Raw genomic sequence first — 12,963 nt, forward strand, 5'->3', positions numbered from 1 at the left:
GCCATCATAGCATCAGCCTTTATACCAGTCCTGCATTTCAATCCATAGTCCTGTCTCAGAGCCGTGTCTGGAGTCTAGTTGATGGGCTGAGTGAAAAAAAAAGACGTGCAGGGAAGTCAGCAACTGAATTTTTAGCATAACTGAAAAAACAACAATCATTTCACAGCTTATTCAAAGAATTTAATCTTTAAGTTAAATTCCTTCATGAACATCGCTACTGAGAAATGGCATGTAGCTTTTCAGCTGCGAAACTATTTTACTGATAAATTCGCGGTGCAGCGCTGACAAGAAGTTTCTGTTCGCGTCTCCGCGTGTGTGCGCGAGTGCGTGTCTGCACTGTGTGTGCGTCTGTGAGAGAGACTGGGAGAAAGAAAGCGTGATTTCCATAGCCTACATAAAAAAGGTAGAAAACATGGAAATAGTTTGTCATTTTTTACCCTATTGTTTGTTATATTTATTTGCTCAATGTCTTCTGGGGTTTTGGTTCTCTTACTGTTGTAGATAGCCCAAAGTATAACAAAAATATTATATATCTCTTCATTGTGTTTGGGCCCCCCCTGGACGAGCAAACATAGGCACGTGCCTAGAATGCCTATGGGTAAATCCGGCCCTGTTAGACGGCAATCGGAAGTTATTACAAACACTAGATGGTGGTTTAAAGTGAGTTTTGAGTAAAAGCGGAATATAAATCTTATTTATTGTCTTATGTAGCATGATGCTACAGTTGCATGAATGGTCACATAACACGCGCTTTCGGTCGTGTAACGTTAGTATGAACGGACATCTGCATATGATCGGAACTCGCGATTCATTCAATTCTTAGCGTTTTAAATCGATTACTGTCCAAAATCGACGATTCACGATTCAAAATCCATGTTTCAAGATCGATGCATATGCATCGTCAGGGTTTGTAATCGATGCATCGAGAAAACGAGTGAATCGTTACACCCCTACTAATTATCATTATCGATAAAATCCCAGAAAATATTGAGATATATTTTTGTCAATATCGCACACCCCTAATATATTTAACGTTTCGTTTAGAAAAAAATGTAAATAAATATGAGAAGTGCCCTTTTTTCCACTTGAGCCCCTGCCCCTCAAAATGTCTGTTCACGTCCCTGTATTTATGTAATAATATTAAATTATTATTCGCTTTTGTGTAAATTTGTCACATCAGACTTTTCAGCATTTTTAGCATTTCAGCAAGAATTTTCAAGATTTTAAAAGATTTTAAAGGTTAGCGCAATATTTCTTGCTTAGGTATCAATAAATTTAACAATAAATTCAGGTATGCAGGGTTTTTCAGAAAAATGCATTGCATTACATAACTGTGTCATTTAGTAATTAAATAAATATTCTTGGTCTATCTTGATAAACACACTTGGTACTTGAGCACTCCTAAACGTATCGACCATGGCCATTGTCTGACAGAAGACAAAGGAGAGAGTTATTTTTATTTATATTGGTGGTACAGAACCGGCTATGCATAGATCACAACTGTACTATTGACCCCATATTTTGACATATTTATAACTATATTCAAGGTGCCTTTAACAGCACAATATGGATTGGAGGTCATGTTGGCTGTTTGCCCAAGAACAACTGTAGAATGAGATTTTTTCCCCCTCTTTGACTCTATATGTTCTTGCATTATTATTCCAGTTTGTATGAAATGCAGTGCTAGCTCATCCACATTTGACACTGGGAGATGCATATAAATGCAGAATTGATTTACAAATGACTGACACAAATATTTCCCTCTGGGAATTTATCACAGCCCACAGTCCGTCGCTCCACATTACAATGCAAATGTCAAGGCCAAGCTGCTTTAGTATTTATTGAAACACACACCATCATGTTTCTCTTTTATCATTTAAGTCGATTTTTCTGAATTGGTTTTTTGTTGGTTTATAAGTGTTTGCATATTCTGAAACACACCAAAAGACCACCTCAACAATGACTTTGGTGGTGAGTATAATGTTAAACCTACACACAGGCATTAAGTCAAACTTCATTTGCATACATTTTATAAAAATGTGTACGAGCTGTGAAAAAAAAAAAAATTCTCGTTACATATCTAAGTGAGATACAGCCACATTCAGTGTAAACAAAGGAGAGAAATACACTCTCTCACACTTGCCAAAACACACCTTTGTCCGTTTTGTCTCCTGAGTTCCTTTTATGTAATGGAATCTTTATGAGGCTGTCGATCACATGCTCAGTGACATTAATAGTTGTGCGTGTGTAAGTGTGTGTGCGTGCTTTTTACTGACATTAGCATTGATATTACTGTAGTTCAGGTTTTATGTCTCGTGACTTTTTCCTAGCCATCAGAGTGTAGAAATGTTTTAGGACAAGCTTGCATTTGAAACACCGCACGAATGCACAAAACATGTATTTTTTGACTCCCTCTTTTGTTTCTCTCACACCTTTGTTCATCCTTAAAACCATATCATGCATTTTCTTTTGTTTCATAGGTTTATTCGTTTAGTTTATTATGGTGTTAATGTTCAATGAGAGCTTATTTACCTCACTTCTTTTACTATTTACTCACTCTGTGTCATTCCAAACTTGTATGACTTACTGGTAACACTTTAGTACAGGGACCAACTCTCACTATTAACTAGTTGCTTATTAGCATGCATATTTCTAGCATATTTGTACTTATTAGTTTATTAGTACTTATAAAGCACATATTCTGCATGACCATATTCTACATCCCTAATCCTACCCAATACCTAAATTTAACAACTACCTTACTAAGCAGTAATTAGGCATTTATTGAGACAAAAGTCGTAATTAAGAGTTAATTAATAGCGAGAATTGGATGTTAAAATAAAGTGTGACCGATGGCCACACTTAATTTTAAGGTCCAATTCTCACTATTAACAAACCATTAACTACGATGTTTGCCTAATTACTGCTTATTAATTGTTAGTAAGGTAGTTGTTAAATTTAGGTATTGGGTAGGATTAGGGATGTAGAATATGGTCATGCAGAATATGTGCTTTATAAGTACTAATAAATAGCCAGTCGTTCAGGCATGCTAATAAGCAACTAGTTAATAGTAATAATTGGTCCCTATACTAAAGTTTTACCTGACCGACTTACTTTCTTGCTTCAAACACAAAAAGACATAATTAGAAAAATGTTCAAACTGCTCTTTTGTAAACAATGGAAGTGAATGATGGTCCCTGGTCCTCATCCACTTTTATTCTATGGACAAAAAGCAGCTTGAACATTCTCCTAAATATCTCCTTTACTGTTTCACGAAAGAAAAGGTCATGCCGATAACAGTCTTACAGTGATATTAATACATACGTTTACCAAGATCATTTTCACTACAATTGATAATTGAGATGCAAAGTAATTGAATGAAATTCAATGATATCCGTTACCACAGATGACAGTGAATATTAAGAAAATATCTGACTGCTGAATTCCATGATTGTCCAATTAGAATGCAGTATTGCAGACAGCCGTGTTCCAAAGGTAGTTGATTGCTAAACATTAGCTATATAGGCGATATCAAGATTTCCATTAGTCTTTCTGAGTGCATGTGCTCTTGCGTATTTCTGCCTGTGAATGCATGTCGTGTATGAACGTTCTCAACATTTAATGTATGTAAATGTATGCGTTTGTGCGCATCGACATGGCTTCCTTCCCGGACATGTCAATGCGTCTCTCGTAATTGTTTCAATGTAACTCTTCTTGTTGCCAACAATTTTTGCACCTTTACAATGTTGCAATCCCAGGTAAAAGTGATTCTCCACATCGGAGCATCGCTTTCTACATATTTATGTACACACTATATGTACGTTCACATGGCTCTGTGCCATGACTGTACGTACATATGAGTGGATGCTTGTTTGTATAAATTATTTCTATATAATTTATCATGTTTGCACAGACTAGTCCATGTGTCTTTATCTGTACATAGTTCTATTTGCAACTCGATTTCCAAAGGCAAAATTACAATTTGCAATTGGTAAATTCAAAAAGATCGCACTCAAATTTAATTGGACACCTACTAGCAGAAGGGACCAGAGATGAGCTCTGAGTCTATTTGGAAATGCAGCTGGGACCTTGTTTTTCTGAAAACCTTGTCATGACAGAATCCATTTACAAAACTAAACGAGAGAGCCAAAGCTTCAGAAGCACCCGCAAGAGCCACTGCCTCACTAAAACACGATAAAAGGAATCATGGGACAGCCTTAAAGTGAGTCTATTTTAAACTAGTGTGTGCCCGATTAATGAACGGCACCGCCAGATAGCCATGGCTTCTCTCTCATACCCTCATTAATGAACAAACTCACCATAAAGCTATTTTTAGCTCCCAACAATGGGCTGTAAAAATCCTCAATGTGAATTGGCAACAAAATACATGCAACAATTTGGTGTACAAATGTGAAAAGTGCCCTCGATTTAGTCCAAAAGGTTCAGCTGTCATTTTCTACTGTATAAGTATGTCTAGAAATTAAAGGCCGATTCCTAACACAAGTCTTTTCGTGTTTGGTTGACAGCTGAGGACACATGTGGTGATACTCTGAGGGGTTCAAGTGGCATCATTACGAGTCCCAATTTCCCGAGTGAATATTACAATAGTGCGGACTGTACGTGGACCATACTTGCTGATCCCGGAGACACCATCTCCATCATTTTTACAGACTTCCAGACGGAGGAAAAGTACGATTACTTGGAGGTCGAGGGGTCCGAGCCACCAACAATATGGTGAGTCCAAATGCCTTGCCCACCGGTGTTTATTCCCATGCTCATCTGTCTTGTGGCGTTTTGGTGATAACGGTAGCAGCTTCTTGTCGAATCTTTGCCTAATCCCATGGACATCTTAAATGAGCCATCGCCCCCATCCGTGATCTCACCTTTGTAACTGTGTGTTATCCTACGAGTCTATGATTTAAATGTAATCTTGCATGTTTTAACAGCAAGCGTTTCCTCATTTAGTGTTGTTGCCGTGCCTGTGCATCATATGTTGTTTCCAGCTAAACCTTAAGGATGTAATTGTTAGTCATAATGGAAGCGTCTAATGTTTTCTAATGTTTATATCATCATAATATTTCACCTCTGCTGCTTATTGATTGGGCTTAAATTGGGCTAATGATTCACTCCTTCCAACCGTGTCTACCCTGGTGATGATGGGTAAAAGATGGGTAATCTTAAAAGTTTTTTTTGTTTTGTTTTCTTCTTCGTACGCTGTGCTACATTTGTTAAAAGGGAAAAATCCATTGCGTGCTTGTGCTGCATGCAGCTCTTAAAGGAAATGAACATGAGTATCGATCGCCTGAAATGCCCTTCCTCTTCACTTTAACATTATAAATTGAACTCAAGCCAAGTTTTTAATTACATCTCATTTGGAAAGTATGGCTTTTATATCAGTCAGTGTCATATAGGGCTGCATGGAGTGCTCAAATGTTGCTGTTTTTAGGAGTGCCAACTGCCCCGTGTGATACTGAATCGTCACATACTTAAGGGAACAGAATATAGTCCCATATTAAATCCACATGAAGCTCAGTTTATTCCATATTATAACATCTTCCACCCAAACAGCTACATAGCTAACTTTAAATTAGACAGTCTGTAAACTCTCTGTCAGTTTCTTTTGTAAGCCTCAGAGTAAAAAATATAAAAGTTAATTGTGAGTCAAATTTAAGAAATCAGTGTTACTTTATTGTTATTTATATTTTAGTGTAGTATTTAATAATATATGGAATTATCTTTTATTTTTATGTTTTCAGTTTTTATTTTAATTTTAGATTTAAGTTTTAGGAATTGTGTCTTGTGCTTTTGTGATTTTTATTATTTGTTATATACAGTATATACTGTATATATGTGTGTGTGTGTGTGTGTGTGTGTGTGTATATATTGATATAGCATTCATAAATTATTGTAGTTTTAGGGATTTTTAGTACTTCAATTTAAATTTATTTCAGTTCATTGCCAAAGTAACATTTTATTTCTAACTTTTTAATTACATTTTTTTTTCAGCCTTATTTCATTTACCAAATTTTTTATAGTTTTAGTTAACAATAACACATTGTCAGACATAAAATCTTACTCTGAGATATCAAGGCACATTTGTGGGATTTAAAGTGGCAATTAAAAAAAATAAATTAAATACATTTTATTGAGATTAAAATTTTTACTCTGAGCTGGAAATGTCCTTCCATGTTTTTTATGTGTATCATTGGTGCGCATTCTTCACTGGGTTTGTTCATTAAAAGGTCTAAAATACAAAGCACTTTTAAGTTTAGGTCTTTTCATCTTAAAATATAAATGTACAATCATTTTTCCCTGGAGTTATAATTTATCTAGTTAAAAGCTAATGTAATTGATGTGTGTGTAATAGCATGTGACACTTTATCACACTAAAATTATTTATAAAAAAAAAAAAAAGTTGCATATCAGTAAACCAAAGTCAAGCATCTCAAATACATTTAGCACTTAACTCAGTCATGCAGTGACTATTTTTGCTGCAGGCCCTGTGACTTTGTAGCATTTTGTTTTAGTGTACCCTGTACTCATTTGTTATCTGCCATCAAGAGTTTACCTAAAACTCAAATCTGGTGTAAAGAAATCCATATCATCCTAAAAAGACAGCTAGAGTATCCCTAACTCTCCTCTGCGGAAGTTGGCAACCCTAGAAGTTCCATTAAATGCTCGTAAGATTTCCTATGATGTGAAGCAAGTGGTCGGGGGTACATAATGGTTTCAGGCATGCAGCGGCGACGTGTTAACACATTGTTTACAGTGATTTATTCAAGACAGTCTCTTTGCGGCAAGCGAGGGGATGTCAAAGAGGATTTTTAAAGTGAGCCAGAGAGCCTGATTTGAATATGCATGTTATGTAGATGAGCCGGTCCTTCTCCAATGCTGATTGCTGCATAAACAAAGCACAGCGGACATCTGAGGGAGCTGCTGATACATGTAGATGTGAACGCAACAAGCTTCACTGCCCCGTGTTTGCACTGATCATTCATCCGAGACTAGATCAACAGATAAACCTGCCTCATCACTTAATCATATCTGGCATTAGTTTTACTGCGCATTAATCTGTCTTGTGTATAATTAATTTGTTTTGCAAACTTGTGCTTGCCCGACCTTTTTTTGTGAATTTGGATTAGGTGACGCCACCCCTCACTAGTGCTGTGTTCAAAATATCGATACGACGATGTATCGTCACAGAGATTTGACGATATGAGTATCGATACAGCTGTCCCTGTATCGATACTGTGGCACGTGTGCAGCAGTGGACCACGCTTAATTTGTTTAAAATTTTCTCACCTCATCACAGATCTAGCCTGTCGTTTACAGAGTGTCCTGACATCTCTCTCACGTGCTTCTGGGTCACCGCCTTTCAATGATTACCTCTTATTGGATTAGTCAAAGCCAGGAGACATTGGAAACTCCTGAATAAAGCACCACAGGTAGTTCGGTGTGCTCCAGTGACGCATAATTGATATCTTTAATAAAGGATGAGCTTCATTCTCTGTGCTGCAGTCTTAGTGCTCTCTGATTGAGCAGCTTGTTTACTGAAATGTTTTCTGCTCAAAGTATATCTGCATTTTGGGCAGGTCGCCCTGCCAGCGCCCATGATGCCCCCGGAGCTCAGAGTTCAAGCAGGTTAAGGGTAGCTGTGCTGGAAATTGAAATGATAATGATTATATGAGGTTACAACTAAAATGCTTCATTTTTATTCTGGCTAATGCAAACGTTAGTAAATTACACCAACAGTTACTGTCGCATTTCATGGAATTATTTGCAGCTAATTGTCAATTAATGATGTTGTAAATCAGGGGTGTCCAAACTCGGTCCTGGAGGGCCGGTGTCCTGAAGACTTTAGCTCCAACCCCAATTAAACACACCTGAACCAGCTAATCAAGCTCTTACTAGGCATACTAGAAACTTAAAGGCAGGTGTGTTGAGGCAAGCTGGAGCTAAACTCTGCTCTAGGAAACTCTAGGACATCGGCCCTCCAGGACCGAGTTTGGGCACCCCTGTTGTAAATGGTGTATGATAATTAGAAAGGGAGGCATTTGCTATTTTTGCATGAATATGAAGGGTTTAATTCTTCATTTTAATCTTTGCAAGTAACAGCAAAGAAAAAAATGATGTCAAGTGTGATATTATTATTAAAGTTGCAGTCCGTAACTTTTTTTGGTTAAAAATGATCCGAAATCAATATTTGAGCAAGTACATAACCAGACAGTGTTCAAAACTATCGCCTTATTTTAGCCCGATTCACAACAGTTAGCTTATAATAATGTTTTCTAATTTGAGTGGTACGGGTAGGTTTTATCGCATGTGAGGATCCTGCTAGGTGGCGGATCGTTTATAGCCTTTTCTCACAGCAGCTAGAATAATTAAATGTATAATTTTGATGGCGGATTGTAATCCAGCAAGGATTGTGTTTATGAAACACATGTGAATGAAATTAAATTATATTCCAGTTATAAATGTGCTTCTGATTACAGATAGAATGGGATTACAAAGATTTGTATTTTTAAGAAATCCAGTTCGAAGGAAGCATAATTTGCTTCTTGGGTTAAAATAATTTCTTAATATGAAATTCGAAGAGTATGACAATTAGATAAGACTGTGCAGAAATTGAAATCTACACACTAATAATTTGAATGGTTTGATGTGATATGAGCTAACCGATCTTTAGATTAAATCACCATTGGTAGCACGATTTATTGCAATGCTTTTTTCCTCAGTTGGTGAGAACAAATGTGGCAAACTTGTTACTTACTTGTTCAGATGGCAATATACGGTGAAAATTCTTATTTGGGTCATATATTCCAAGACATAGGCTAGAATCTGTGATTGCGAAGTACAGTAAATATCCTCACCGGTGCGGTGACTGACTGCCACACATACCCCTCAAAACATTAGATTCATCCGCGCTGGAGCTGTGCCAACTCACAACCCACGCAAGCTAGATAATTCCGCACAATGCTGCAATTCCAGGTTTTCAAAGAGAGATGGCGACAAAGAGGCAAAACTCACGGACTGCAGCTTTAACAAAATTTGAGTGAAAATTTCATTTGAATAATTGACATATTTCTGACATATTAACATATAGTTCTTGCTCATTTTATGTAATAAGGCTTTTTTAGATCTTTAAACATTTGATTTATTTCCCAATTTTAAAATGAGTTAATTTAATTTAATTTTATGTTTTTATTTTATTTTATTTTATTAAATCGTGGAAACAATTATTAATATTATTAATTTTATTATTGTTAATATAACAATTTGAGTAACAACTTGAATTGGAAAATTATTATTGTAGAAATAATAATAATAATAATTATTATTATTATTATTATTATAACAATTTCAGTGAAAAGGTGACAAATTTCTTAGCTTTCGGAATTGTGTATAGTTCTCATTTATTTTAGGTCATTTATTTGTTTTATTTACTTTTAAATAATAAAACTTTTTGTTTATTTCCTAATTTAAATTAGATTTTGAACTCTATATTTTCACTCACAGACTTTTGGACCCCACTGCTTTATATCTGATGGCTTACAATTGCTCATCCCTTTGAAGTGTTGAACCATTGCAGGCATTAAGGTGTGTGCTGCTCACTTTACCAGTCTACTTCTCCCCTCTCAATTCATTTCCCTCTGATTTAAGTTCCCCTGAGCTTCCACTGATAGCTGCATCGTCATTCCTCCTCTGGATCCGTCACCCGGCTCTTTAAGAGGGCCACAGTCTGCTGCCTGGCTTATGATGCTGTTCTGACAGCTGCAATGTGGCTGGAGTACAGATATCTCCAGCAGCTCTTGGTCTGTGAGCTTGTTTGGCCTGTCAGCATCTCAGAAAGTCGTCAGAATGCAATGTGGGTGATTAGATCCAGTGTTGTTGTGAGAGCAGATGTGATTGAAACCAGAATGTGACAGCTCGGCTGCCATAAACGTGTTGTAGCATTGTATCCTTTCCCTTAAAGTTTTATTTGCTGTATCTGCCAAAGTACAATTTTAGAAGTGCTACATCTCAGGGCTTAAAGTAATAAAAAAAAATTGTGGCCCAACAAATGACTCCTGTACGGAAATAGATGTCTCACACAGCCATTCAAATCAAGGCCTGAAATGTCTCAGTTCTTCACGGGACGGAAGAGGAACGAGCCATTTCTCACCGGGGAGACAGTGGGATTAACTCCAGACAACTGCTCATTACCTCCCATCACAATTTATCCTCTACTTCTATTGGAGATGATTGGATTAGATCACTTTTGTCCCTTACCATCACTCACTGGAAGGCAGTGTATTGACCATGTTTAAAAAGGGCAAGGCAACCTCGCTTACTGTTTACTGCACTATGGGAGTCCAGTGCATTGTAGTCATGATAATTCAATGCCGCAGATGCTTCCTTTTCATTCTCCGGGCCGTGTTTTAGAGCGTTGTAGAGCGTGTGTGATAACTCGTGGTTTATTTATCTGAAGCGCAGGTTATTTGAGCATTGGAAGATTGTGTTTGTGAGGTGAAGGCTAGTTTGCCTTAACGTGTTTGTACCAAGATGATGTTGTTTGTTGAATATCATACAGTACCTTGACGGATGAGTATGCAGAGAATTTTAGAAAAACACAACCTTCATGATGTAACCTGGTTGTTTAGCATATAGCAAAGGAAGCTATTGAGAAGTGGAAAGATGTAATGGAAAGCTATCTGTTAGCATTCTCATACATCTAACTGTATGTACATTATTGATTCATAAAAATAAAAATAAAATAGCTGGAAGTCAAAAGTCTGGCTTACAAAACTGCACTTTAGGCAAAACATAACTCAAAACTTAACTTTGGGCAAAAGAAAGTTTTTTTTTCCAAAAAAAATCTCTTGCTCAGCAAGGCTGTATTTATTTGATCAAAAATACAGTAAAAATAACATTTACATATATTAATAAATATATTCTATATTGCATAATAATATAATTAATATAATAATATAAACAGTAATATTTCTTATTGTCAATGTTGAAAACAATTGTGCTGCTTAATATTTTATTTTATTTTGTTTTATTTTTATTTTTTTTATTTTTTTAAGTGCAAAAGAAATTTGGAACGCCTGAAAGCTCTACATCAACATTTTGGCTTGTATAGTAATACTTACAGAATGCAGCACACCGTTTAATTTTACCACATTGAAATCCATTGCTCAGATTTGTGAATGTGAAAACGGCTGCTGATTCTGTCTAGCCATGACACATACACAGACTGTGCTTGAATGCCAGCAGAGGACCCCTCCAGCTTACTCTGTTTTTGGATGAGAGGCAGGAGCAGGAGGATAATTAACAGTGCCCTTTTAATTCTGTGAACTTGTAAAGCAACCTGGCATCTAAAGGCTACACATACAAAGTTACCCAATCATGATGAAAAATGATACAGATAATCAACCCAGCGAAAAGGCAGAAAGTATTTTCATACTGTCAGGATTAAATCTATTTTAAAAATCTTTTAAGAAACACTCTACAGTAGTCTTTTCGAAAATCTTTCCTAAGTTTTATTTAAAATTCTTGAGGCATGTTTTTAATAAATGTACATGATCAGAGGCAATATAGATATTGTGATGTTGCTTTATTTCAGGATATGAGCTTGAAATTAAGATATTTTCATTTTAATCCATTATCATGTATATGTCATTGAAAAGCCCTTCCTTTTGTAATAGACTGGCACACAAAGGTGCTTTTCATATAATTTGTGCTTTTCTTCATTTTTTTGCCAAAAGCTTAAATAACAACAAGGGGGTCGGGGGAGACTAAAGTGAATTGAACATCAATTGAAAGCAATGTTATGCATTCCACGTTCCAATCAATTTTGTTGGCACCCTAACCAACGCTCACTTCTGGGAAATCTACAGCACTCGGACGGAAGCAGCATTCTGAGCAGGAAGTGCCTTCGGTGTGACCTTGGGATACATGGACTTTAGGTTCCCTCAGCATGTACACACAGTTATGTGGATTTAATTGGATGCATAACCACTTGTATAACATACACTGTCATGCCATCATTTACTTGATAAAAACTGATATTATATGCATACATACATTACACTACTGTTGAAATGTTTGAGGTCGGTAAGATTTTTAATGTAAAGAAGTCTTTAATGCTCACCAAGGCAGCATTTATTTGATTAAAAATACAATAAAATTGTGTTATTATGAAATATTTTTTACAATTGAAAATTACTGTTTTTTATATTAATATATTTAAAAATGTATTTTATTACTGTGATGACCAGGCTGAATTTTCAGCATCATTACTACAGTCTTCAGTGTCACACGATCCTTCAGAAATCATTCTAATATGCTGTTTTGGTGCTCGACATTTATTATTATTATCAGTGTTGAAAACATTTGAGCTGCTTAATATTTTTGTTACTGGTATCGGTATCGGGCCCGATACTGAGCTCCTATACTCATACTCATACTCGTTAAAATGCCCCGATACCAAACACCGATACCACACAGCATGTGATAAGTGCCATATTCAGACAAAGAAACACCGACAACAGAACAACAGACAGCAGAATGGAGTTAATAAGAGATTAAGAATGTCTACGAAGTAGGGATGTAACGATTCACTCAACTCACGATTCGATTCACGATTTTGATTTCACGATTCAATTCGATTCACAATTTTTTTTAACAAAATGAGATTTAAGACAAATTATAAATTAAATGTGTCCTTTTATTATTGCTTGGACAAAATTCTGCACGTTTCTTTGTGAAATAGAATAATATACTAATATAGCACTTGCATATTATTGCTCTTTTGTTGGTTTTGTCCTCATTTGTAAGTCACTTTGGATAAAAGCATCTGCTAAATAACAAAATTGAAATATAATGTAAATGTAAATAACAAAACTAAATTGAAATTTAAAACAAGCCCCAAATCAAATAAATAAGTAACACAAATAAAATAAATCTCTTCATATAAACAAA

The 12,963-nt window shown here is 35.9% G+C and overlaps 1 protein-coding gene across 1 annotated transcript in view; it reads left to right on the plus strand.

Moving 5' to 3' along the window:
- Window positions 1-12,963, plus strand: part of LOC107742859 (CUB and sushi domain-containing protein 3-like) — a gene marked incomplete at its 5' end in the record, with an annotated part of 265,370 nt that overhangs the window by 24,480 nt on the left and 227,927 nt on the right. Inside the window, one exon of the mRNA XM_016555932.1 lies at window positions 4,527-4,734. Coding sequence (XP_016411418.1) covers window positions 4,527-4,734 — 208 coding nt within the window. The remainder of the gene's footprint in view (window positions 1-4,526; window positions 4,735-12,963) is intronic.

Source organism: Sinocyclocheilus rhinocerous, unplaced genomic scaffold, assembly GCF_001515625.1.
Source record: "Sinocyclocheilus rhinocerous isolate Xijiao unplaced genomic scaffold, SAMN03320098_v1.1 scaffold1338, whole genome shotgun sequence".
NCBI classification, from domain to species: domain Eukaryota; kingdom Metazoa; phylum Chordata; class Actinopteri; order Cypriniformes; family Cyprinidae; genus Sinocyclocheilus; species Sinocyclocheilus rhinocerous.